The sequence below is a fragment of the Trichosurus vulpecula genome, chromosome 1 (genome assembly GCF_011100635.1).
Source record: "Trichosurus vulpecula isolate mTriVul1 chromosome 1, mTriVul1.pri, whole genome shotgun sequence".
NCBI classification, from domain to species: Eukaryota; Metazoa; Chordata; class Mammalia; order Diprotodontia; family Phalangeridae; genus Trichosurus; species Trichosurus vulpecula.
In genome coordinates, this window is record NC_050573.1 from 497185276 (window position 1) to 497211600 (window position 26325).

General features: G+C 48.6%; 1 protein-coding gene across 1 annotated transcript; it reads left to right on the forward strand.

Annotated features, from left to right (window-relative positions):
* Positions 1–1653: 1653 nt before the first annotated feature.
* Positions 1654–22422, forward strand: NOL6 (nucleolar protein 6). The gene is made up of 26 exons (XM_036741955.1): positions 1654–1779; positions 4799–5011; positions 6516–6632; positions 7162–7341; positions 8574–8742; positions 8896–9030; positions 9222–9385; positions 9653–9773; positions 10685–10743; positions 10915–11016; positions 11252–11367; positions 11521–11698; positions 11850–11972; positions 12207–12355; positions 13643–13718; positions 14146–14286; positions 14404–14521; positions 14665–14819; positions 15068–15231; positions 15540–15692; positions 15988–16085; positions 17737–17861; positions 18041–18130; positions 19663–19857; positions 21642–21743; positions 21955–22422. Exons 1-26 carry the CDS (start codon positions 1726–1728, stop codon positions 22102–22104), a joined length of 3447 nt encoding a protein of 1148 aa, XP_036597850.1. The 5' UTR covers positions 1654–1725; the 3' UTR covers positions 22105–22422.
* Positions 22423–26325: the final 3903 nt, after the last annotated feature.

Below are 26325 nucleotides of genomic sequence, written 5' to 3' on the forward strand. Positions count from 1 at the left end.
GAAGAACAATTTGGAACTATGCCCAAAGATTATAAAACTGCACACCCTTCCACCCAGCAATACCACTACTTGTATCCCAAAGAGAGTAAAGAAAATGTTTGTAGCTCCTCTGTGATAGAAAAAAAAAATTGGAAACCTAGGGGATGCCCATCAGTTGGGGAAAGACTGAACAAGTTGTGGTACATGATTGTGATGGAATACTATTGTGAAATGACAAGCAGGATGGTTTCAGAAGAACCTGGGAAGACTTATATGAAATCAGGCAAAGGCAAGTGAGCAGACACAGTACATTGTACACAGTCACAGCAATATTGTCCGATGATCAACTGTGAATGACTTAGCTATTCTCATCAATAAAATGATTCAAGACAATTCTGAAGGACTTACGATGAAAAATGGTATCACCTCCAGGGAGATAACTGATGGGGTCTGACTGCACATTGAAGGATTATTTTTCACTTTCTTTATTTTTATTTTTGCAACATCACTAATATGGAAACGTTTTTGCTGATTTCACATGTACAATGGATATCACATTTCTTGCCTTTTCAATGGGTGGGGAGAGAGATGGGAAGAAGAAAATTCCCTATTCAAAAAAAAATTTTAAATAAAAGTTAAAAATAAATCATAAAAAATTTAAGAAGAATTCACTGGTAATTTGGGTGAAAGCAGTTTCGGTTGATGAAGTCAGAAGACAGCCTGCAGAGAACTGACAGTAAGAGGAAATGAAAGGGAAGCAGACTGTAGAAAGCTTTCTCAAGGAGTTTAGCGCTTAAAAGAACCATAGGACTATAACTCAAAGTAGATTATGTCCCTGTCAACTCTTAACTGCGATCCTGTGATCCAGAGGTTGAATGACATCAACAAAGCTGGGAAATGAACTCGAATTTCGGATTCCCAAGCAAAGGTTCTTCCTTTACTTGGCATTTCCTTGGGAAGACACCAGGCTTTCCTTGGGGTTTTCAAGACCAGAAACAAGGCTACTTCCTAAGAAGGCGGCCACGTCTCAAATGACTAAGTGGTGATGGGATGACGGGAAGCTTCTCCCCTGCAGCCATAAGTCCTCCGGGATCAGTCCACTTCGACATTCGGACATAAACTGGGGCTGAGAAAGACAGAATCCAGCCGTGAAGAAAACATCTTTTGGAAAGATTTCTCAGGCCCACAGTCTCCATCCTGTTCCTAGCCGGAGGGTCTTTCTTCCCCGCCCCCCCCCGCCCCCCCCCAAGGTCGAAGCGAACGGTGAGGACTGTAAGGGGCAAAAAGGGATTTCTCGGCGACATGGGGAGAGAACGCTGGTGGCAGGAGCCGGACGAGGCTCCTTCCATGGGCTGTAACCAAAAGACCGACTAGCTAGAGCTGGAAGTACGCAGGAACAGCTCCGACAGGCCCTTAGTTGGAAAAGGTCACGACACCAGTTCTTTCACACAGCGTAAATTAGCCAGACAAGAGTAATCGCCCTCAAGTGCTTCGTTTGACGGATTTCCGGTTCACTGTCGCAAAACGCCGCAATGCGAAGCCCCGCCCTAGGCCCTTTGACCTTCCATCTCTCCAGGAAAAGGGGAGATGCTTAGAGAAGGTCGGGCCCAATGACAAAGGAACCCTCTAGCGATCAACCAATGGGAGTGGGCTCAGGTCGGGTGCTCGTCCTGGTGGGAAGGAGCTCGTTGGGAACTTCCGCCCACGTGGGGAGCTGCGACCGTGCAGGGCCTTGATCCTGGAGTTATGGGGCCGGCGCCCAAAGGAGCACAGGGAAGCGGGGCTCCCAAGGAGCCCGAGGTGAGGAAAGCAGGTCTCCCGCCCCGGAGGGGCCGTGGGTTTGGGAGGAACCGTTATCTGTTAACTGCTGAGGGAGCAATTTCAGGCAGACAACTAGGGTCCTGCCTCCGGGCCCTCGCCCCCTGAAACCTGGAGCCGAGGCCGCCGCCTGCCAGCCGGCAAGTATTTGCTGAGCTTCCGGGCCTGTTGCCCGAAAGCACCGGGGAAGGCGCGGGTCGTGCTGTTGTGGGGTGTCTGCTCAGTGCAGGAGGAGAGGCTCAGCCCCAGTCATTGAAAACAATTCAGCTCTGCGTGATTGGGGGAGGCTTAAACAACCAAACGCCGTAAGGGGGTGAGGGCGGGACCGTTCCTTGAACACAGTTGGCACTTAATTATTGCATTTTTTCATTTAAGCATAGTTAGTGAGTCTTTGAGTTTTCCATAAGGAAAAGAGGAGATGAGACTTGGACTCAGGTTTGAAAGATTTAGCACGCTCGGTTTGGGAGAGGAGTGGTAGCATCTTCAGCAGAAATTAAATGGGTAAATGATAAGTCCATGATATTATTGTGCCAGAAATGATAGAATCATAAGGCTATGAGCTAAAAGGAGAAAGTCTTTAAAAAGAAATTTAACGTGGTCAAGATGACGAGATGTGGACTAGAAAATAGCTAATACAGTTATGTGGATTCCGAGCTACTTGAATGACCTAACTAAAGAAGATAGTAATTAATAGAGTCACTTCTTCCTTCTGAGAGGCCTGTAGTGGAGTACCTCAGGGACTTTTCTTGGCTGTGTGTTGTTTTAACATTTTTACCAGTGATTTGAATAAAGTAGTAGATGGCATGCTTATCAAAATCAACTTAAGTAAACGTTATGTGGTTACTTTTTGCTAGTATTGTTTACGTATTTGTAGATGATACAAAGCTAGGAAGGATAGCTTTACCTGCTGGATAGCAGTCAGTATCCGAAAAGATCTGGGTAGGCTAGATACTAACATTGGGCCATGTAAAATAGATTAGCAGATAAAATTAGGACGATTATAAAGTCTTGTTTTCCAGTCAAAAATCAACTTCATGAGAATAAGATGGAGAAGTAGGGCTAGACAGCAGTTCACCTGAAAAAAGATCTAAGGTTTTTAGTGACCCACAAGCTCAATATGAGTCAAAAAAATTATATTACATGGGCCTGAAAAAAATAGGTTATATTAAGAGACATATTGTTGGAAAAGTGGAAGGTGTTGCTCTTACTGTACTTATAGATACCACATTATAAGGAGAGATTGACAACCTCAAGAGTGGTCAAACCTTAATGGTAAAGGGCCCTAAGATCATGTTGTATGAGAATATGTTGAAGCTATGGGGAATGTTTAGCATGGAGAAGAAAAGACTTTGGGGAATATTAATACTGTCTTCAAGTATTTAAAATCATGTTGTCATGTATAAGATTGGACTTGTTCTACTTGGTCCCAGAATACAGACAGAACTAGGAGCAACGGGCATTATTATAGAAACAGAATTGTACTCCAAGAACAAGGAAAAACTTCCTAATAATTATACTACTCCAAAGTGCCTCAAGAAGTGGTGGATTCTTCCATAGAGCAAAGGCAAGGTGACCAGTCATGTGTTGTGTTGTGTTGTGTTGTGTTGAAGAGAAGACTCATGTTTAGGTTATGAGTTGGACTAGATGGCTTCCAAGGTCTAGTCTGATTCTAGGATTCCTTTAGTCTATTGTCCAATGCTTTTATTTTACAGATGAAGAAACACTTAGAAAGATGAAATGACTTGCCAAAGTAATCATGAAAGACAATGTAATTATCAACAGAGCCAGGAATGAGAACCTGGGTCTCCTAACTACTTATTTGATTCTTGCCATGTTCTATCTGGTACTGTCATCATTCTGGCTGCATTTTGTTTTCCTTACCCAGACTATGAGTTGTCCTTCCTTTACTATCTTCCTGACTCTTTAAGCACATAATTGAGTTTATATTTGGTAAATATTGATTGATAGGTTATAGGTAGTAGGTCAGATCACTTCTGGCTTGGTGGTGGGGTGGGCATATTTCTTAAAGGAGATGGAACTTTGAACAGGTGGAAAGGAGAGGAAAATGTGTTAAGGCAGGTTGGTTCTTAGCACTCTCTATCTTTCCTGACATGACTGACAGAAAATATAAATATCAGGGGTTCTATGCAGTAACACCTGAAATACTTGGGGAAATCTGACATCTGTTTCCAATGTACACATCTGGCAGAGAAAGAGCATCAGATATGAAGACAGAAGACCTGAGTTTTAAATACTATTTCTGCAGCAAGGTGTTTGTTGACCTTGAATAAGTCATTTTACTTCTCAAGATCGCAGTGTTTTTGTCTGTAAAATGCTGCGTCATTCAATGAATGTTCCACTCCACTGTGTATGTGTCACATGTAGTAACTGTTACATAGGTGGGCCCTGCTATGAGTGAGTGTCTGATTTGTTGAACCTGTTTGAAGGAGATGTGAAGATTAAGATACCAAGGTTCTTGTAGGTTCAGTCATTGAATAAAAATGTTCTGGTAGAGAAGAGTGCTCTCTCCAGCAGTTGGATAGAAAAGTGGTCTGCTGTGCAATATAGATTCAGGGCAGGCCAACTTTTATGAAACTTGCCTCTCTCTCGGAAGTATAAAGCCCTTCTACCTGCTGTCCTTTCCTGTCCTGGAAGAAAGCAATTAATGAACTCATCCACCCTGAAGTCTTAGGGTCTGAATAAGTGTCCTTTTCCACAGGACTCTGCAGTTTAAAAGAGGAGCCTGGAGAGAGCAGTAAAAAGAAGGAAATGCCATTTTTGGAATTTCAGGCACTAGGATAGGCAACTTTGGGTAGGGGGAGATGCAAATCATACCACGTTAGCTGCTGATTCTTCCTTCGGGTTGGGTTTATACATGAATTTGTCTACACCCATAAGATATAGTAAAACAGCAGAGCCTCAGGAGATCTAAAAGTAGGGAGCAAAGTCATATACAAGGGTCAGATTGGAGTATGAGATCACCTCATCTCTCTGATCACAGGTGATAGAACCCATTATGGAAGACATGGAGTCAGAGGAAAACAAGAAGGATACTCCTCCCTCCAAGAAGCGTCGGACAGGGGCTCAGGATGGGGGGCTCCTGCTGCCTGTGGAGCTGAGCCAAGCCCAGCTGTACAAGGAGCCCACGAATGAAGAGCTGAGCCAGATGAAAGAGACAGAAAACCTCTTCCACTCCAACCTCCTCCGAATGCAGGTCAGGAACCTGGGGTGGGGAAGCAGAAAGGGACCCTTGCCTGGATCAGTAGGAATGGAAGGGAGTGATAGAAATGGGTAGGTGAGGCCAAGTAGTTGGGTTCTACAGGCTCTGAGGGGGCTTCCTGATTTGAAGATTCCTTAGCCATCTCTAAAGTCAAGTGTGATGTTTTATGATCTCTTAGTGCTGATTCTTCAGAGGCTGTACTTCATTCTCTAAGATGTGAGCCAAAGAGCAATACGGTGTAAGGGGAAGAACACCCCATTGGGAGTCATGAGACTTGGGTTCTAATCCTAGCCCCATCACTAATTCACTTTGTGACTGTGAAACCATCACCCAGCCTCTGAAACTTGGTTTTTTCAACTGTAAAATGAAATTAACCTTTGTCCTGCCCACATCACAGGAATGTTGTGATGATCAAATGAAATCTTTTAATTGCAAAAGCATCTGCAGGTATTGTGTTAGATACTCGGGATACAATAAACACCCCCCCCCCCCCAAAAAAAAGGAGGAGGAAACAATCACCACCTTCAAGGAGTATATGTCCTATTGAAATCGTTAAAAGTACTTTGAAAATTGTGAAAGGCTATACGGACTTTTGGCAGCCAGGTAGCAGTGGGTAGAGCACTGGGACTGGGGGCGGGGAGACACTTGTGTGTGACCCTGGGCAACTCAGTTAAACTGTTTTCCTCAGCTTTCCCAGCTGTAAGATGGGGGTAATGACAGCACCTACCTTGCGGGGTTGCTGTTAATGATCAAATGAAATCATCATTGTGAAGCACTCAGTGCAGTGCCTGTGATATAGTAGGTGATGTATTAATACCTAGTTCCTTCCCCTCCCCTGACAGTCGTTATAGAATGTTAGAGCTGACAAAGATCCCTTACCAGAAGAAGAGTCTAGGGCTCAGAGAGATGAAGAGGCCTGCTAGTGAGTGGCAGGAAGGAGAGGTGAACCCGAGTCTCCTTTCTCCTAGGCCAGTATTCTTGCCTCTAAATTAGTAGAGACATATATTATCACATGATGTACTTGCTAGAGAGAATGCCAGATAGTTGGCACTAGAGTAGGGGTACTTATTTCTGTGGGTAATAATCTCAGTTTTTTTACCCACCATAGTAATTCTGTTGTCTACAGGCCCCTTTGGGATGCTTAGGTGAGCTGAGACACCTAGTGCTTTCCTGTTCAAAGAAACAAGGTTGCAGAGAAATCCTCCCTCGCTCCCAGACATGAGGAATGTTCGTTGTTCCCAATGGATGAACTGAAATTCTGAAGTAGGGAGCTCTTTGTTGGGACAAACATAAGAGGAACCTGGAAAAGTATGAGGGGAGGTCAGAATTGGGATTCCCTTTCCCTCCAAGATCTAGGACCTGAGGCTAGAAGATGGTGGGATGGGAAGGATCCAGTAGGTCTTCTCATCTCTAGCAGCCTCCTTGTGACCACTTAAGCTATGGCTTTGATGTGTGAGGAGTGCTTTGAAGGCTTCCCTTCTTATTCCAATCCCTCTAGATGGAGGAGTTATTGAAGGAGGTGAAGCTAAAGGGGAAGAAGCAACAGCGGATTGATACCTTCTTGCATGAGATTAAGCAGCGACTTCTTACTATCCCTTCAACCAAGGTGACTGAGGTGAGTTTGGGCCAGTGTGAAAACTGGTTGAATGGGATTATCCAGGATAGGGTGTGGGGGTTGGAGAATTCCAAATAAGGGGACAAGAAGAGAGCCCTTTAGGAACTGGAATTATGACTAGAAGATCTAAGTTTCTGGGTCCCCAGCATCCCAAAGGTACAGTCACTACTGGCTAGGGGACAGGGAGGATGGTGTCCATGAGCCCCCTCTGTTCCTAGAAGCTCAGCTCAGGAAATACAGGGCCAAGGGCACGGAGATATTCGTATTCTTGAGCTGGTAGCCAGGTTTGAGCTACAGAGCCCCCAGGGGCTAGAGGAAATGGGATGGTAGCATCCCAGCTTTCTACACCTGAGGGCTAAGTATAATCCCTCTTGGACCATGCTCCCTTCCATACTCGGAGTCTTCTGCCTTTGTCTCTCTCTCTTGTGTACCCACTCACACTCTTGCTCTCTCTCCTTTTCTTTCCATCTTTCTCTCCCTGTCCTCTTTTTCTCCCCTGATATTCCCTGCCCACTTTCTCCTTTCTCAGATGACAGACCAATCGTGGCTGCCCAAAGGTGTGAGAGTGCCCTTCATCCAGAAGCCCTACGCTGTGAAAGGTCGCTTCCAGTTCTTGCCTCCCATTCAGGTCACTGTGGTGGGCAGCTACTTGCTAGGAACTTGTGTCCGGCCAGAGGTCAATGTGGATGTAGTGTTAACCATGCCAAAGGTAAGGCTTGTGCTAGAGAGGTGATATTTGGGAAGGGCTTGGGAGAGACTAGAATTACAGGGTGGGCCATAGAATGCTCCTGATTTCCTTCTTAGCCAGGTGCCACCTGCAGAATTGTAGTCCTGAACTTGGCCCAGCCAATGTGGAAACGGCCTGGGGAGGAAGGAAGGGTTGCATTTTTTGCCAGATCAGCATTGTGGGAAGAACCCACGTTGGGAATCGAGATCTAGATTCTGTCCAGTCCCGACTTTTGCCTGCTGCACTTCTAGCTCTTTATTTTCTCATCTCTAAAATGCATCTACCTCTAGAACCGCACGGCTTTTGTGAGGGTCAAATTGAGGCAGTCAGTATCTGTGAAAAGGATTTGAGAACAGCATTTATTGAGTGCCTCCTGTGTGCCACGCACTGTGCTAAGCTCTGGGGAAACAAAGAGAGCTAAGAACAAGCCCCGCTCTCAAGGAGATGAGAGTTTAATGGGGAAACGACAGGCAGACAGCCATGTACGGTCAGGATGGGCGGTGCGGCGGATAGGGCCTAGTCAGGCCTCAGGCACGCCTCAGCCGGGTGACCTTGGGCAAGTCACGTAACCTCTTTTTGCCTTAGCTTCCTCATCTGTAAAGTGGGCGCCGTAGCAGCGTGCACCCCACGAGGTCGGCGTGAGGATCGCATGAGACGATACCTGTAGAACCCTTAGTAGAGCGCCTGGCGCACGGTCGGTGCTGCCCCTGTGAATGCTGGCTCTTGCTTTGTTCTGATTAAGATAGGTACAGGATAAGGTGGAGGTGACGTCTGAGGGAAGCCATAAGACTAAAGAGGTCTGGGAAAGGTAATAATTACTGTTATGGACCTTGGCTCCCCCTTAAAACCTCCACCCTTAGAAATACCCACCTGTTAAAAAAGTTACTCACTTCAGTCTGCTAGACGAGGGTGGTCTGAGAATGAGGAGACCCGAGTTCCAATCTGGATTCTACCACAAACTCATTTTGTGACCTTGGGCAAATCAGTGACCCCCTCTGAGCCTCAGTTTCTTCTTTGGTGGAGTGGGTATGGTATTGCATTCCATACTTAGCGTAACCAGAAAACCTAAGTCATTTTCTAGCAGTCATACAACCAGCGAATGATAGTGAGGCCTGGACCTTCAGGCCCTTGATCCCATACCGGTCCCCCCCATCACTCATTGCTATCTTCCCATCATCTGGTATTGTTCTGTACTGCTCTTTTCCTGTCTACAGGAGATCCTACAGGACAAGGACGGGCTGAATCAGCGCTACCTAAGAAAGCGCGCCCTCTACATAGCTCACCTGGGCCACCACTTGTCCCAGGACCCCCTCTTTGGCAGTGTCCGCTTCTCCTACATAAATGGCTGTCACCTGAAGCCCCTGCTGCTGCTCCGTCCTGCAGGTGCGTGCTATGTGCCCTGGAAGGGTCCCTGGACTAAGGGAACACACAGAGTCCCCTGTCCTCTGGACTCTCCCAGTAGGATGGCCCCAGCGCTTGGGGAACTTCCAGGCTGAAAGGAGATCCAGGATCTCAGTGTCCCCTGCCTCTCTTCAGGAAAGGACGAGCGGCTGGTCACTGTGCATCTGTACCCCTGCCCGCCACCTGGCTTCTTCCGTCTATGCCGCCTGCTGCCGTCCAAGAACAATGTCCGTTCCACCTGGTTCTGGGACAAGACTGCCCCAAAGGAGGGTAAGGGCAAGAGCAGGGGAGACTAGGAGAAAACAGGCATGTCTGAGGGAGGAGGATTGGAAGTAGGTGTGATGCCTGGGGGTGGGATGGGGAGGAGGACTTTGGAGGGAAAGGGAGAAGACATGGTCTAGGTAAATGAAGGAGGCTAGTTTTTCTTTACTAATCTCTCCCTGATTTGACCCTCACCTCAGGTGTCCTGGATCCTCCCAGCCCTCATTACAACACCTTGCTCCTCCATGATGAAGTTATGGAATCTCACCTTCACCTTTTGTCAGCCCTGCTTGCCTCTTCCCCTGGCCTTCGGGATGGCATCATTTTGCTCAAAGTCTGGCTTCGGCAGCGAGATCTGGACAAGGTTGGGCTGAACGTGAGGGGCCCTGTTTTGCTCTAGTCCATCTGAAGTGTTACTCTCCAGGTCTTTCCTTGGGAACCATTCCCTGCCGCCATAGCCCTGTATACACAGTGTGAGGGTTTGGTCCCAGAGTAGATGGTGTTGGGTCTGGATTGTCCTGGGTGGTGGCACCAGGGAGTGCCATTCATATGCCCTCCTTCTGCCTTTGGGTCGGGCTGAAGGGGCTCTTTCTTCCAAGGCCAGACTTTCCATCTTCAAACTTTCCCCTAGGGCGCCGGAGGCTTCAGTGGCTTCATTGTGTCCATGCTGGTGGCCTTCTTAGTGTCTGCTCGGAAAGTCAGCAAGTCTATGAGTGGCTACCAAGTGCTGAGGAACGTTTTGCAGTTCCTAGGTGAGGTGGAGAGTTAGATAAGGGTGGATGAAGAAACTGGGTCTTGGGGCATTGGGGAAGACTTCCCCCACCTATTCTGTGTGGTGTTAGATTGGTATTAATTATCAGTCCTGTCCTATAAACAAGGAGACTGAGACCTAGAGAGAAATTGACTTCACAAGTCCAAGAAGGGGAAAGACTTGGCATCTGTGTAAAAGAAAATCTGGGGATTTTTGATGGGTGACAAGGTCAGCAAGAGCCAACAGTGTGATGTGGCAGCCAACAAAAGTTAGTTCAATCTTAGGTGGCGTTTGGAAGGCAGAGCTTCCAGGAATGAGGCAGTGAGAGTCCCCCTGTAGTCCACCCTGGCAGATTTGTGTACTTCTAGGCTCCACATCTTAGAAGGCATGGCCAGCTTTCAGAGGAAGGCAGCTAGAGTGGCAGAGGGCCTTGAGTCAGTGCCACGTGACAGGTGATTGAAGGAACAGCAGATGTTTAGCTGGGAAGAGAAGGAAGATGTGAATGTTGTCTTCAAGAACTAGAAAGGCCGTCTGGGCTAGTTCTCTTTGTTTGCAGTTAGCAGATCTAGGAGCACCAGTAGACTTTGCAAATAGGCAAATCTAGGCTTTGTGTGAGGAGAAATTTACTAATAATTAGAATTATCTAAAAACAGAACGGGTTGCCTCTGGAGGTAATGGGTTTCCCCTGGCTAGAGGTCTGCAAGCAGGTTTGGGTGACCATCTGTCTGCTGTATCGAGTGGGGATTCCTTTGGGGGAACGGTTGGACTGGATAGGGACTGAGGTCTCTAGTAGCCCAGTGAGTCAGAGGAGGAGGTCAGGTCAGGGTGGGGAGTGCGGGGGTGGACAGTCTTCCTCCTCACTGCTCAAGGGCTGACCTATTCCACATCTTCCTCTGTCACTCCCAACTCCAGCTGCCACGGATCTGACAGTCAATGGCATCAGTTTGTGTCGTAGTTCGGATCCATCTCTGGTCAGTGGGAGCTCTGGTGGGAAGGGTGGGGTGATGTTGGGGATGGGGATGGGGAGGGAGGTGGGGGCTTCCTTCCTGGGAAGAGGGTCTGGGGGATGGATGGTGGAGCTGAGGCTCTCTGGCTCACCACCCTTCTTCTGTTCTTGGTCTCTTTGCTTTCCTCCACCTCAGCCAGCCGTGGCCGACTTCCATCAGGCCTTCTCTGTGGTCTTCGTGGATCCTTCAGGCCATCTTAATCTCTGTGCCGATGTCACGGTTCCCACATACCAGCAGGTATCTGGATCTCTTTTCTGTTCTGTGTTGAGGACACTAGAGGATGTGCAGTCACAGGGTGGCAATGCCAGCCCTTCCCCCAGGGCCGAGGTCTGTGTCTGTGCAGTGTCTTTCCAGGTGCTCCAGACCTGGGGGAAGCACATAGATGTCAAAGCAGCCTTAGCTCCTGCTCCCTCGGGAAGCTCATCCCTCTGCCCATGCTCCTAAGCTTCCCTCTTCCATCCTGTTCCCTCAGGTGCAGCACGAAGCCCGGCTGTCAATGGCTGTGGTGGATGATAAGACTGTAGATGGGTTCCAGATGCTGCTCATGACACCCAAACCGATGATCCGAACCTTCGACCATGTTCTCCAGTGAGGCGGCGTGTAGGGGGTGGGGTGGGGTGGGGAGGAGGTGAGGGACTCCCTGGAGGTGACCAACAGGGCTCCTTAATATTATGTTCACCTTGGGGTCTTATTTTGCTTTGTCCTTTCTCTTCTCTTTTCTGATCCCTCCCTCCTCCCCAGTATATATCCCCTGAGCTGTCTGCATGCTGCCTGCCAAAGGCTGAAGCTGTGGTCAGAACTGCAGGACCATGGAGGAGACTATGTGGCTGCCATACTTCCCACCTTGACTGCCCTCCTGGAACGGGGCCTGGGCTCCCGTGTGACCTTGTTGACCCATTCTCGGGCCCCTGTGCCCCAGGTAAGCAGTGCCAGGCTTCCCAAGGGCCTTTGGAGAAGGGAATGGGATGATATTGCGTAAAGCATTGGAAAAGGAGTGGACTAGGTCTGACCCATAGGGATCCAGGTCATGTATTTCTTCTCTCTTCTTTTCCCCCTACCCATCACTACAGTGGGAGATCAACCAGACCCCCCCAAAGCATAAGGAGCGGGGTGCCTTGTCATTGGGATTGCTACTGCAACCTGAGGGACTAGTCAGTGTTCTAGAGATGGGCCCTGAAGCTGATCATCCAGAGGTAAGGAGCCCACAACCCTGAGGAAATCTGAGGACAAGGATGGGAGGAAGGGGGCAGGATGGGGATCTTGCCCTTGGGAACCCTAGTCTTATTAGGGGGTCTGTCCAGTTGAGGTTGATCGAGATTTACTTTTTTAGCCCATTTCAAAGAGAAGAAAGAGCTACTTGGTGGTAGTTCACCCGATCTCTTCTCTGGCTGTTTTTTGTACCACTTCTGCCCTCTTCCCCGCTCCAGGCTGCTGACTTCCGCCAGTTCTGGGGCTCACGGTCAGAGCTCAGGCGTTTCCAGGATGGATCAATCCGGGAGGCTGTTCTTTGGAAGGCCGAATCCATGGCCGAGAAACGTCTCCTGCCCCACCAGGTGATCACTCACCTCCTAAAACTGTGAGTGTCCTTCATAGACTGCTATTGCTTGAAGGGGTCCTAGATCAGCTAATCCAACCTCTTCAGTTGATTGATTCAAGGTCAAACAGCTACCAGAACTAGAGACCAGGTCTCCCAACTCACCCCAGTGCTCTTTCCATAAGACTAGAATGCCATTCATCTCTTACTGTTCCTCCTGTCCCCCACCAATCTCAGGGACGTCGTGGGGGTGAGGGTTGGGGGGAGGTCCCATGCTCCAGAGGCCTTAACTTGATCTGACTTGGGAAGTGGGGTCAGCTGTCCTTCCCCGCCCCCTTCTCTCAGTCCATCTCCCCATCCCTAATCTTTCCTGACCGTAGAACTTAAGAGCTGGAGAGAACTGACTTTAGGGTTCATTTCTCATTATCTTCCTTCTAATTTGAGAATCCCTCCTATCATGTCCTTAACATACATTCAGCTTACCTTCCCTAGTTCTGTCCTCAGGGAGCTCAGCTTAACAGAGGAGCAGGATGCACAAGACCCCAGGGGCTCAGAGTGGGAGGGCCCTTAGTGCTCACTGAGGCCCACCCTGCTGCTCCCGGATGGAGGAATCTCCAGGTTCCACTGTCTTCCGCAGCTCTGTGCCTTATGTTTCAGTTCAGTGAATTTTTAAGTGTGTTGTGTGTGCCGAATCTCTCCTAAGTCTTCTCTCCTCTCAGAATCCTTTAATCTTTATGTGACTAGGCTTTGAGGCATCCCCCTCCCCCCCCCCCCCCCCCGATGTATTGGTACAGAGACATTGTGAGCAGGGCTGCATTCTTTATCTGATGTCTGCAGCCCCCACCTCAGGATTTATTATGAGGAGAGTTTTGGGCACCTTGTGAAGTGTGAGCTGAGTATGCTAATACAGGGTGTCCCCAAAGTCTTAGTGCAGTTTTAAGTTTTAAATAAACTATTGATAATTTAATAGCTCTAATAACTAAAAATTTCACCAAAATTTTGGGGACCGTGTCTAGAAAGAGATGAAGCATAGAGAAGTGGTCAAAGATCTGTTCTAAGAGAAGGGAAGCCAGGGTTCAAGTCCTGCGGCTGACATCCTGGCTGGATGAACTTGGGGCAGGGTACAAATGTCTTAGGGCCTCAGCTCTCCGGCAGGTGAACTGCGTTGATGGGGGAGGTGCCTCCTCTGGAGTTCTGTCTCTTGACAAAATGACAGGTCTATGCTGCAGCCATGTAATAGAAATAAGAATGCAGCCTAAGATTGAATTGCTTTTCTTAGTAGTCGCATAGCAGTGTTGGTAATCTGCTGTCTCTGTTTCTCCTTCCCAGCCATGCAGGTATACCGGAGTCCTACATCCATTATGTCGGGGGCTACCTGGACCCTCTGATCAGAGCCCCCAAAGAGGTGAGGCTCCCAGGATGGGGGGGGGTGGTGGTGTGGTACTCAGTCTGGTTAGTATGCTACCTGATTTCAAAAAAAAGGAGCCTTCCATTGTAGAAGGGAGTGTCTGGTGCCTATGGGTACCTGGGAGAGGTATAGTTCCTAAAGTGCCCTGTAGGTGGTGCAGTGACTCCACCAAAACTTATTCAGACCAGCTGCTGGGGACAGACCAGAGGGGAGGGAGGAGGTGCCAGTCCTGCCCGTGTGCCCTCAGGCAGGCCTACTCTCTCTTACTGGGCTCAGCCCTGGTGCTCTTGGGGAGCCCCCAGTCAGAGATGGGGAGACACAGGGCTGCTGCTCCGATCGGCTCGAGTCAGTTCAGTGCCACAAGTGTTAAGCGCCCGCTTGGTTTAATGGTGGTGTTTCCTTTTTGCTGTGTTTCCTCCGGCAGGCTCACAGCACAGGCGAGGAGGCTCTGGCGATGGTGGTACGTGCCTATGACCAGCTGAGCCGCCAGCTGTGGGGTCTCAAAGGGCTGCCCCTGACCGTCACCTCTGTTCAGGGAGCTCACGCTGCCCTGCGATATACCGATGTGAGTGTCCTGGGCCTGGGGCCCACCCCCAGAGCCCCTCTTCTGCTTTGCTCCTGTCCCTTCTGGCTTCTAGCCCTAACACAAAAATTCCCTCAAATAAATACATTCTCTCTCTAGGTGTTCTCCCCTCTTCCTGTCTGGCTTGATTTCACATTCCACGACCATCTGGAAAAACGGGATGCGTTGCTGCCTCGGCCCAGCAAGCCCTGCCCAGCCTTTGTGGATCCCATAAATGGTGAGGGAATTGTGTATGAGGTACTCCTGGGGGTGTAGGCATACAGAGTAACCACGAGTGATTTAGGCAGGGGCACTAGGTGGTGAAATGAGGACTCTAGAGTTCTAACCTGAGAGTTAACCCCTCCTCTTCCTCCTCTGAAGTGATATGTCACCTGGAGGGCAGTGGACAGTGGCCCCAGGATGCAGATGCCATACAGCGAGTTAGAGCCGCCTTCCAGTTGCGCCTGGCAGAGGTGTTGAGTCAGGAGTATGGCCTCCAGTGTTCAGCTAAGGCCTCCCACACTGATGTCTGCAAGGTACCGATGTTACCAGAGCAGGTGTATGCATGTTGGGGGTTGGAAGTTGGACTTTGGAGGAGAAAGTTCACTGGACTGGAGGTGCCCTGGGTTGTGTGAAGTTAGGATAAGTCATTGACTCTTCATCTATGGACCAGAGAGCCTCTAAAAAGAGGGTTGTCCCAGCTTTAAAACTCAGTTCTATGTCAGAGGGCACTGGGGAACAAATTAGAAGCGTTTTATCACCCTACCTCTCCCCGATTCTTTAGGACGGTTATGTTTTCCGAGTCCGGGTGGCATACCACCGGGAGCCCCAAATCCTGAAGGAAACCCGCACCCCAGAAGGAATGATCACAATGAGGGATACGCCTACCTCAATTCTCCTAGATCGGGACACCCGGCAGCTGCCCCAGCTCACTAGTGCCTTGCATGGGTGAGGGACTTGGAGGGAGAAGGGGAGGGTTTACAAATTTGAGTCTTCTTCCTTCTCTAACTGCATAATCCCATCTTTCCCTCTGGACTGGAATCTGGATGCTTGAGTCCCAAACCCTTTCCTGATGCCTGTTTCACTTTCATCCCTGTGTTTGGCTAAACCTCTGGACTCATGGCTCTCATCCACATTCTCCTCCCCTTGGGTTGGGCAGCTGGGTCCTATTCCTATTTCCCTTTTCCAGGCTGAGCACCCAGATACCAGGGACTTAGTCCTACTCTTGCTCTTCTTTCCCCATCTCACCTTCCTAGGCTTCAGCAGCAGCACTCAGCTTTCTCTGGTGTGGCCCGTCTAGCAAAGCGCTGGGTCCGGGCCCAGCTCCTCAGTGATGGACTGACAGAGGAGAGCCTGGACCTTCTGGCTGCCTCCCTCTTCCTGCATCCTGCCCCTTTCACCCCCCCCAGGTGAGCTACCTTCATTCCATCCCAGCCTCTTCTGTATCCCTGTCCCTTGGACTGGGAACGTCTTCATTGGGCTTAACTTGAACCTGTCCTTCTACAATGTCAGCATGTTCTCTCTAGAGGTGGAAATCAGGTAAGGAAGGACTAGCTCAGGAGATCCTTCCCCAAGGAATCTGGACCCTTTGATTTATGTGCATCTTTGTCCTGCGGTGGAGAAGAGGTGCTGTAAGAACCTCCAGAGCTAGAGGAAACCTTGTCCGGAGTTCTCTACTCTTTGTCAGAGTTCCTTTTTCTTCAGTTCCCCCCAGGTTGGCTTTCTCCGGTTCCTATCTCTGCTGTCCACGTTTGACTGGAAAAATAATCCCCTTATTGTCAACCTCAATGGTGAACTCACAGGTGAGTAAAGGGGAGCTGTTTCAGTCTCATTTGTCAGAAGCCCACCGAGGAGGAGAGCCGAGATTGCAGCCGGAAGGGTGCCAGTGGAAGGGGAAGCACTTTTCACTAGTGACCATAGGAAGCAGCTGAGGAGGCATTTCCCACAATCAGTGATTAATAAGGTTTTGCTTATCTTGCTTGCTCTCCCTCCTGCCCTTGAGAAGGTTATGGTCCAAGTAGGAATGAAAAGATGCATGGAATAAAATATTAAAATGATGAGATACGTGGCCCAAGGACGAACTGAGTGGCTCAGCTTCTTTAATTCTGATACTGTTCAAGGAAGTCCAGAGTGGTGAAGGTGGGCTTTGTGGGGGAGATGAAGTTTGAGTTTCTTCTTGAAGGAAGAAGAGACAGTTTCCATAGGCGAGAGGAAGAAAGGATTTTTGACAGGAAGAAAAGCATGAGTGGGCTTTAAAGCAGTCAGGTCGGGGCTAGATTGTGGGGGTCCTTGGATTTTAGCTTGAGAAGTTTGTATTTTATCCTATAATCATGGTGCGGGCAGTGGTCATTGAAGGCCCTAGAGCAGGATGGGTGACTAAGATAGAAGCTGGATATAAGGGAGTGCTGGGGGGAAGATAGGGGTGAGATGACCTTGGCTGGGCAGCATGCCCGGACCTGGGAGGTGAGATGTGTGCTATGTAGTAACCAGAACCCCTAGACTGGGGAGGGGCTTCTAATCCCCATTGTTGGGCCCCAGGAGAAATGGGGGGGCAGGCTTAGTGTCAGCTTCCTAATTCCCCAGGTGTGTGTGCACATGTGGGAGCATAGGATTGCCTCTACCTGTACTGGCAAATATCACCTGGAATGGGTGGGGAGGAGGAAATTGGTTAGCTCCAGGGGACCTTTAGAGTCTTTCCCTGCCAACTTTAGGACAGAGGGGAAAAAAATCAGCCCGAATGACTGAGACAGGTAAAGTCCTGGGCCTAGAGACAGGACTTTGGGTCTGCCTTGAGGACTCTGCTGAACTTCCCACCTCCCACCTGAGTGTGATTTGTGTGTGTGTGCGCGCGCGCGAGCGCGTGTAAGTGTGTGTAGAGAGAAATAGCTCTTCCCTGATTGTCTCTCCATAAACCTGCCACGAACACAGCTAGGATTCTTATAAGTACAGTTTTGATTCATGTGTGTTTTTGTGTATGTGTGTGTGTGTGTGTGTGTAAGTGTAAGTGTGTGTAAAGAGAAATAGCTCTTCTCTCTCCATACACCTGCCCCCCACACAGCTAGGATTCTGATCAGTATAGTTTTGATGAGATGAACATTGTGTTATCCTTTTTCAAGTGAGAAGAAGATAGAAGGAATGCCAGGAGGAATCACAGATAATCCAGACAGCCTTGAAAGTTACATTTTTAATTTATTGTATACTTAGAAGCAAGCTTTACATAAGAGACTTGCAATTTCAAGTATATTCTTTTCTGCAGTGTGTATGGGAATGCTTGTTTTTTTTTTTTGTTTCTAAGTTTAGAATTGTTTTTCATATGTTCATATATATGTGTGTGTGTATGTATATATATATTATGTATGTACATTTATAAGATACTGGTGGGGGCAGCCAGACATCTGGAGCTGTGTTGGGTTGGGTGGTAGAGATTCTGACACCCAGGTCCTCTATCCCCAGCTGAGGATCAAGCAGAGATTCATAGCCACTTCTTAGAATCTCGAATCCGCCTTCCTGTCATGGTCATTGCCACACCCCAAGACCGAAGCCATTCCTTGTGGACGAAGGACAAACCCTCAGCTCAGGTAAATAGCCCTCAATCCCACGATCACCAGGCAGACCTGTACTTTTGGCCAAATTCACTACTCTCTGCCATCAAGCTGCTCCCCTTTGTGGGGTGGGGTGGATATCTGCCAATTATCAGGCTGTTTGGCGGTAGGGGGTTGGGTGGGGCATCTTTGGGCCTGACATGTCTTTCCTCCAGATCCTGCATCACCTTGTGAACCTGGCAGCTAAAGCCTTGCCAATCCTCGAGAAGCACTTGATGGATCCTTCTGAGTCTGGAGATATCAGGGTGAGATAGCTGGAATGAAGATTTTGGTGTGAGGCTCCTTTTTATTTAAAGCATTTTTAAAAATTAATCTGTCCATCTCACCACCTCCCCCGCCCCCCAAATTGAGCTAAAAACCCAAATCTTTCAGTACACATCTATGTAGTCCAGCAAGACAAATCCCACGTTAGCCGCGTCCGACAACGTGTGTCTCTGCGTCATAAGTTCCTTACCTGTCAGGAAGCGGGTGGCATGTTTCATCTTCATTCTTCTGAACTTTCTGTTTATTATTGTGTTGATCAGAATTCCAAAGTTTTTTTTCTCTATGATGTCATCACTGTCTAAATTGTTCTAGTCCTGCTCACTCCTCTGCACATCACTTAGTTCATAAACGTCTTCCCAGTTTTACCTGAAATTGTCCATTTCACCATTTTTATTTGTTTATTTGCTTTTTGGCAGGACAATTGGGGTTAGGTGACTTGCCCAAGGTCACAGTCAGTACATGTGTCAAGTGTCTGAGGCTGGATTTGAACTCAGGTCCTCCTGACTCCAGGGCTGGTGTTCTACTCACTGCGCCACCTAGCTACCCCCATTTCACCATTTCTTAGGGCATGATAAATTTCATTACATTCACATACCATAGTTTGTTTGGCTGTTCCCCAGTAGGAGAAGGCTTTCCTAGTTTCCAATTTCTGTCTGCCATGAAAAGAGGTACTCTAGGTACATTTGTATGTGTGTATCCTTTTCCTCTGTCTTTGACTTCTTACTTTGGGGTAGGGATATGCCTCCTCGTGGTAGAACTGGGCCAGAGGGCATGTATAGTTTGTTAAGTTTCTGGCCGTAGTTCCTTCCAAAGTGCCCTCCAGAATGGCTGGACTGGCACCCAGATGCACCAGCAGTACACCAGTGTGCCGTTTCCCCACAGAGGCCACCTCATTTGTTGTCTTGCCTCTTTTGTCATCTTGGCCCGTCTGATGGGTGGGAGAGTCTGTGGAATGGGGTGAGCTCTGGGGAGGTTGGATCATAGGGCCGGACCTGTAAGGGACAACCTTAGGGGTCATTTAGTCCAAACCCCTTATTTTATAGTTGAGGACACTTTGACTCAGAGATTTAAATGATGAGGCCAGAGTCCTAATGTCCTGACTCTGCTCTTTACCCTCTACGTAGAAATGGTGGTGGTTTTCAAAGGAGCCTGGGTTCTCCTTCTGCCTCTGTTGCTATCTGTGTGAACTTGGCCAGTTCTTCCTTCTCTCTAGGCCTGTTTTCTTCACCAGTGAGTAAAAGTGGAAAGGGCTAGGCTAGATCCCACCAGCCCTAACCATCGGATTCTACATCCTAAGGTGCTGGCCTTCTTGACGCAGCCAGCTGTTAGGGGAACTTAGGAGAATTGGTTCACATCTTGGGGTCTCAGTTTCCGCCTCCGCCTGGGTCAGGTGGGGATCATACTCGCCTTGCTTATTTCCTAGGGCTTCGCCATGTTGTATAGGTGTGTAATGGCACTGTCTTGGGTTGGGGGGAGGGGCATCTACTTACTCTTGCCCACATCCTCTTTTAAGATGGTATTCCGGCCAGCCCTGGATATCTACGATGTGCTGATCCGCCTGAATCCCCGGCATGTCCCCCGGCACCGAGAGGCTGTGGACCTACCAGCAGTCTCCTTCAGCAGAGGCCTCCTTCAGCATGCTGGCCCCTCGCCCCGCCTTCCAGTCCTCTCCTATGACCCTCCGAGCCTCTACCTCAGTCAGCTCAGAGTAAGTTGCTCACCTCTTGCTCCTTCTCTCCCAAGTTGAACTTGACCTCTGCTCTGGCCTCCTGAATCCCAGTCTAATAGCTGGTTCCAATGCCTCCCTCCTTTACTTGACAGCCTCCTCATTCCTGCCATTCCTTTCTTTATTTCCCCCTCATGTCTTCTTCTCAGTGTTTGTCTCTCCCTCATCTCTTCCTTGTTTTCCTCTTTTCTGCTTCTGTCCCCAGGTCCCTTTATTCCTTTTTCTCTGCCCCCTCCCTTTGTCACTTCCCCAAGAGAGCAGACTTCTCACCGTCCAGTGGAGTATAGACAGGCCAAGAGGTGCTTCTGGCATGCTCCCAATAAGTTTGCAGGAAGTATTTGAGAGAATTTGAGGTACTGAAGGATTGGAGACAAAGAGAAGAGGAGAGGGACAGGTGGAAGAGGATGAGGCTTTGTTGGGTTCAGTGGGGGGGGGGGGGTAGGGAGGACTTTGCCTTCTCCTTCACAGGGTCAGAGAGCTGGAAGCTCAGAGACCATCTACTGCAGCTCTTTCCCTGTGTCCAGCACAGCCCGGGCAGACATTTCTAAGGCTTGGTTTGGTTTTATTAATTGAGGGAGTCATCAGCCATCCCTATCCTGGTGCTTGGGCTGTCACTTTGTCCCCATCTCCCAGCCTTCAGCAGAAGGACTGTGCAGGAGTCCTGTGCTAGAAAGAACCCGAAATTGGCAGTCAGGAAACCTAGCTTCGAGTCCTGGCTCTACCAGTAACTTCCTATTACTTCCCTTCTCTGGACCTCAGTTTCCCCTTTAAAATGAAGAGAATGATCCCACTCAGATGTTCACTTACTACCTGTGAGACTCGGGCCAGTTAACCTCTCGCTGGGCCTCAGTTTTCTCATCTTTAAAATAAAGGCAGGGGATGAGATAATCTTCATAGGTTTCCTCCAGGTCTAGATCTAGGAGTCTGGGAGCCTCCCTGGGTGGAGTCGGGGGGTAGAAGTGAGCTTACAGGGAGATGATACACCACCACTAGAAAGCATTAGGAATATATAAAGATTGTTGTTACTCAGTCATTTCAGTTGTGTCCGACTCTTCATGACCCCATTTGGGGTTTTCTTGGCAAAGATCCTGGAGTGGTTTGCTATTGCCTTCTCCAGCTCATTTGACAGATGAGGAAACTGAGGCAAACAGGGTTAAGTGACTTGCTCAGGGTCACACAGCTAACAAGTGTCTAAGGCCAGATTATAACTCGGGTCTTCCTGACTCCAGACCCGACACTATATCCACTGTACCACCTAGATGCCCCTAGAAATAAACGGTAGAGGTAAGGGGGTGAGAAGAGTCAGAAATGCTATGGTATGGAAGGGCGCTAGGCTTGGAGTCAAAAACATCTCTGCCACCAGCTTTGTGATCCTAGACAAATCAGTCAACTTCTCTGCTTCAGGCAATTCTAGGATTTGTCTCTTCGTTCGTTGACAGATCTCAGTCTGTGTTGAAAGTTAGCTCTTAAACCACGCTGCCAAAATCTTTTGCTTATTTAAGTTTCCCATGTCTCTGATGGGTTTTGAGCTGCATTGGTGGAGAGGGTTCCTATGTTGTTGAACTCATACAAGGAAGCTATGAGTCCTACTTTAGTCTGAAAGGCTTGGGGAGGTGTTGATTAGAAAGGGATAGTTTAGTGAGGAAGAAGGCATTTCAAGCAAGTGTTCATCCCAGCCTGAGGGCTGTAGGGACAAGTTGAGGGAAGTGGTTAGGGCCCTGCTTCTGATGCAGTCTGACATATTATCCTCTTGTCCGTTTCCCTAGAAGGCCTTTGGAGACTTGGCACTGTTTTTTTACGATCAGCATGGTGGAGAAGTGATTGGTGTCTTATGGAGGCCTAATAGCTTCCAACCGCAACCCTTCAAGGTGAGGAGATGGGGAAATGTGTATACAGTATGTGGGTATGGATGAGTCTGTAGGCACTTGTGCTGGGTGGAATGAGTGGCCCCTGAAAGATAAAGGGAGAATGTTGCCCTCTGTCCTGGGATCAACTTCTACAGAGGCTTGGCTCCTGCTTTCTCCCTTTAATCCTGGGCCTATCTCTCTTCTGTCCCTTTCCCTCTTCTGTACCCTACAGGCCACCAGTGTGCAAGGGGGGATGGTGGTGTCACACAGTGGGCATCCCATGACAGTACCCAATGTGGAGGCCATTTTGGAGGATTTTGCCATCCTGGGCAAAGGTCTGGTACAAACTGTGGAGGCCCGGAGTGAGAAGTGGACAGTGTGACCTCAGACTTGAGCTGGACTATAGCCCCAGAGGGAAAGATGGAGGAAGACATCTCTGAAACCTTGACCACCGCTGTTTTCTTCCCTGATACCAAGTCCGGTTGTTCCCTGACAGCCATGGTGCCCGGTTCTGGGTTTGGCCTCATGAAATTCAGGGACCTCACATCCTGGCACTGACAGAGGCCCAGGAGGGCAGCGTAGGGAAGGAGGGAGAGCAGCGGTTCCTAATCTAAAGACCATGAAATGAACTTTTTTTTTTCCTTTTTTAAAAAAATATTTTCATAATTATTTCAATATTACTTGTTTCCTTTAAAATTCTATGTATTCTGTCTCATGCATTTTAAAACAGTCTAAGAAGGGGTCCATAGGCTCGATTAGATGGCCCCAAGGGATCTATGACATAAAAAAGATGAGACCTAAGCCTCCATTCCAGCTGTTACAAATGGACCCTACGCAATACCATGGTACTGGAGTCAGAGGATCTGGGTTCAAATTCTGCTTCTGACACTACCTGTGTTACCTTGGGCAAGTGTCATAACCTCCCTGGGTCTTGGTTTCCTTTGACTGTAAGGTGGTGATGTTGGGCTAAGGTCCAATGTCCCTTCCAGCACTAAATCTCTCATCTTGATTTTTATTCCCACCCTGGAATTCTTTTTAGGGAATGAGGCCCCCTCTCCAAGTCATTTTCACTAGAGACACATGGCTTGGGAGGTCAGAGTCCCATCCCTTAGAGTTTGAGTAGTGGGGGCATGTCTTTTATTTCTCCTGGTTATCACAGACCCTGACCACTTCTCTTTTGTCTCTCCTGGCAATCGGAGATCTTACTCTTCTTGGTCTAGTCTCACGGAATACCCCAGCCTTAATACTCATTAGAGCTTTGGATCTTTCCCTGGTCCTTGAATGCCTCCTTAGGGCTCGGAACCAGACATGTTCCCAGTCCCTTCGGGTTTTGAACCTTGGGATGTGCATATGAGCTAGCTAACTGCCAGTAGTCCTGTCTGACCCTGAGACATGGAGGACAAAGTCCTGACCTCTCCGAGGCCACATTGTTTGCCAGGTGATGAGGCTGGGAAACCCCTGAGCTAAAGGATTGAGGCAGGGAGGGTAGAGTGAGACACATGGCCTCACCCTTGGGGAACCCACTGACGCTCTACGGGAGAGATTTGATAACTGTCCCTACCAATTATATCCTCTCCCTGCCACCCCCAGCCCTGGGGACCAAAGATTAGAAAAGGAAAAACAACCAACACATGGAACAAGTCTTGACAGAATATACATTGTGCCACACCCCAGAGAAGGGAGGGGCATTTCCTTATCATTTTGTCACGGTTGAGACAATATCTTTGCCTTCTTTCCATTTACATTGGTGTAGCCTCTGTGTTGTTTTAGTCATTCCCCAGTCAGTTGGCATCTACTTTTGTCTCCAATTCTTTGCTATTACACAGTGCTGTTTTTAATATTTGGAGGGGGGGGGCGGTAAAGGAACTTCTCTAATTTTTGGCTTCCTTAGGATTGTCTATGCCATGTAGGGGAAGACTGTACAAATAGCACCTTCATTCCACTCAGTAGTAAGGGCTGTATTTCTGAGATAGACTTGAAAGCAGTACATTTTGAAACCTGACCTCGAGGAGGGTAAGGACCATCAAATCTAGGAGTGGAAGGCTAGTGTGGAAGTCTGCTCATCCTCAAACCACAGTAACTTAACAAGCCACTCAGGCCCTGGCTCTGGGCAAAGGAAGACATGGGGTCAGGGGCAAGGGTAATTTTGGAGCTCCTGAGTAACTTGAGAGGAGGGTCCCCAGAGGGGGTGCCTCTGTGTCTCTTTGTGCTTTGAGTTTGTGATTCCAAGCTAAGGAACATGGGGTTATAAAGATTGGAGCAGGCATCCACAGCCATTCCCCTGCCTCTGAGGTGACTGCTCTTTCCCTATCCCACAGATGCAGGTCTCCCCAGTGTTTAAGACCTCTCTCATTTCACTAGCAGACGATATGCAGGCAGAAGTCCCTCTTGGATCTGACCTCGAGTTCTGAGGAAAGTTTTCTTCAGGCTTCTGTTCCTCACGTGTGTGTGCATACGCGCATGCACGCACAATGGCTGAATTAGTTATACCTGAGAACTTCCTCTTTCATGGGGCTTAGCCTGGGGCATTGAGCAAGACATTTGCTCCTGGGGTCCCCCTCCCCACCCAATGACCCATACCTGTTCTGTGAGTCAGGGCTTAATCTAGGCCCTAAGCAGCCGAAGAGATAAGAAAAGGAAAGACTTGGCGTGTGTGTGCAGGAAGAGGGGCACTTCCAGGAGGAGTCTCAGTGGACAGAGAGCCTATACATCTCCCAAAGCAACTGAGTTAGACACTGAAGGCAGACCCAGAAGTGGGCAGCCCTCATCTGAGAACTGAGACATTTCTGTGCCTACCACACACTTTTCCCTTCTCCATTTTCTCTCCTCAGCTCTGGAGGATGGGAGGGTCTGAGACAAGAGTGATTCTTCCCACTTCACCAAGACTCAGAAAAAGCAAGAGTCCCATAGCAATTTAGGGGGCTAGATTGTGACTAGAACCAACCCAGGTTTCCTGACTCCACCCAAGAACACTTCTTGCTAGCACACCTCCAGCTGTCTCGTGGCTGGGGCAAGTTGAGGAGGGGCAAGAGGATCTGAGTCAAGGCTTGTTTCTGCTCAGTATCTTCCTTGGCCATGTTACTGGTTGGGAGCCTCAGAGAGGTGCACATACACCGCCCCCCAAAACTGGTACAGTGGAAAGCTTGCTGACAGAGCAGTTGGCTTCAGGTTCCACCTCTGAAGCTTGCCTGCTACCTGTGTCTTTCTGCAGATCACCAAACCTCTCTGGGTAGATATGTGGATAGAGCGCTAGGCCTGGAGTCAGGAAGATTTGATTTCAAATTCAGCCACAGACACTTACTAGCTGTGTGACCCTGGGCAAATTACTAAATCTCTGGTTCTTCAACTGTAAAATGAGAATTAATAACAGTAGCCACCTCCCAGGGTTGTGAGGATCGTATTAGATGCTATTCATAAAGCACATAGCCTAGTACCCTTTCCTTTCTCTGGAACTAAGTTTCATCATCTATAAGATGTGGGAGTTTGAACCAAATAGCCTCTGGAGTCCCTTATAGCTCTAGATTTATGATCATATGACTTGCCACTTTGTGCTGTTTGAGATTCAGCTCACACTTCACTTCCTCTGTGAAGCCTTCCTGGATCACCCTAGCCCACAGGGTAGTGGTTAGAGAGCTGGCCTCCGAGATAGCTGACACATACTGAAGGTGTGACCCTTGACAAATCATTAAGATGAGAAGTGGCAGAACAAGGTGCCAACTTGCATCAGGGGGAGGGAGTTTCCTGACTGGGCATTTCCCATGCAGATGCAGTCAGAACAGTCCCAAAAAAAACCCTGCCTTCTACTGTGGTGGAGGAGCATAGTGGAAAAGACCTCTAGCTATCGAATCAGATGGTCTGGATTCAAACCCTAGCTCCCATCGTATTTATTTGTGTGACCATGGACATGTCACTTAGCTTTTCTGAGCCTCATGTCCTATAATCTATATGAGAGATAATAATGTGTGCACTACCTGACTCATTGCATTAAGCAAGAAAAGGGTTTTATTTAACCTTAAGGCTTTATATGTTTGAGTTATTGTGAGCAAGTGAGTCCAGTCTCCAGACTACTCACCCACAGGCCACGGACAGCGTTCAGTACAGGCTCGACTGACTGAGATGCAGAAGCAGGAGAAGAGACCGACAGAAATCATCCTGTCCCTTTCCATTCTCCCTAACTGCCTCAGACTCATAGGGTCTCCCCAGGGACAAAGATTGCCCAGCCTGAGTCATTGCCCTGTTTTTGAGTTTTGTGGCTCTCATGAAGACAGTCCTTCCAACTTCTTGCAGTCACTCCTGCTCCATCCTGTTGTCTCTGCCCAAGAACCCCAGGGGTAGGAGAGAGCCTCTGCCACCTCCCCTATAATTAGCAGCTAGCCTGGGCCAGGGAGACTCATCACTAGGAGAGTATGACTGTTCATTATCTTGGCCTTTTCCAGGGACCATTTTGGAAGCCTGGCCTTAAACCCAGAGACCACACCCTCAGCCATCCATGAGTGTGTATGCATGTGTGTGTGCCACTTCGGGTGGCCTTGTGTGCCACCACCCATTTTCCAATGCTTGTTGCCACCCTTCTCCCATTTCCTGATATGTAGAGCTTTGAGCT

What these genes read in the sequence shown, in the direction of transcription:
- NOL6 (XM_036741955.1), top strand. Translation starts at nt 1,726, where the DNA reads ATGGGGCCGGCGCCCAAAGGAGCACAGGGAAGCGGGGCTCCCAAGGAG. An exon ending in CAAGACTGCCCCAAAGGAGG is followed by an intron (nt 9,031 to 9,221) that starts GTAAGGGCAAGA and finishes CCCTCACCTCAG; the next exon opens with GTGTCCTGGATCCTCCCAGC. An exon ending in CTGCCCTGCGATATACCGAT is followed by an intron (nt 14,287 to 14,403) that starts GTGAGTGTCCTG and finishes TTCTCTCTCTAG; the next exon opens with GTGTTCTCCCCTCTTCCTGT.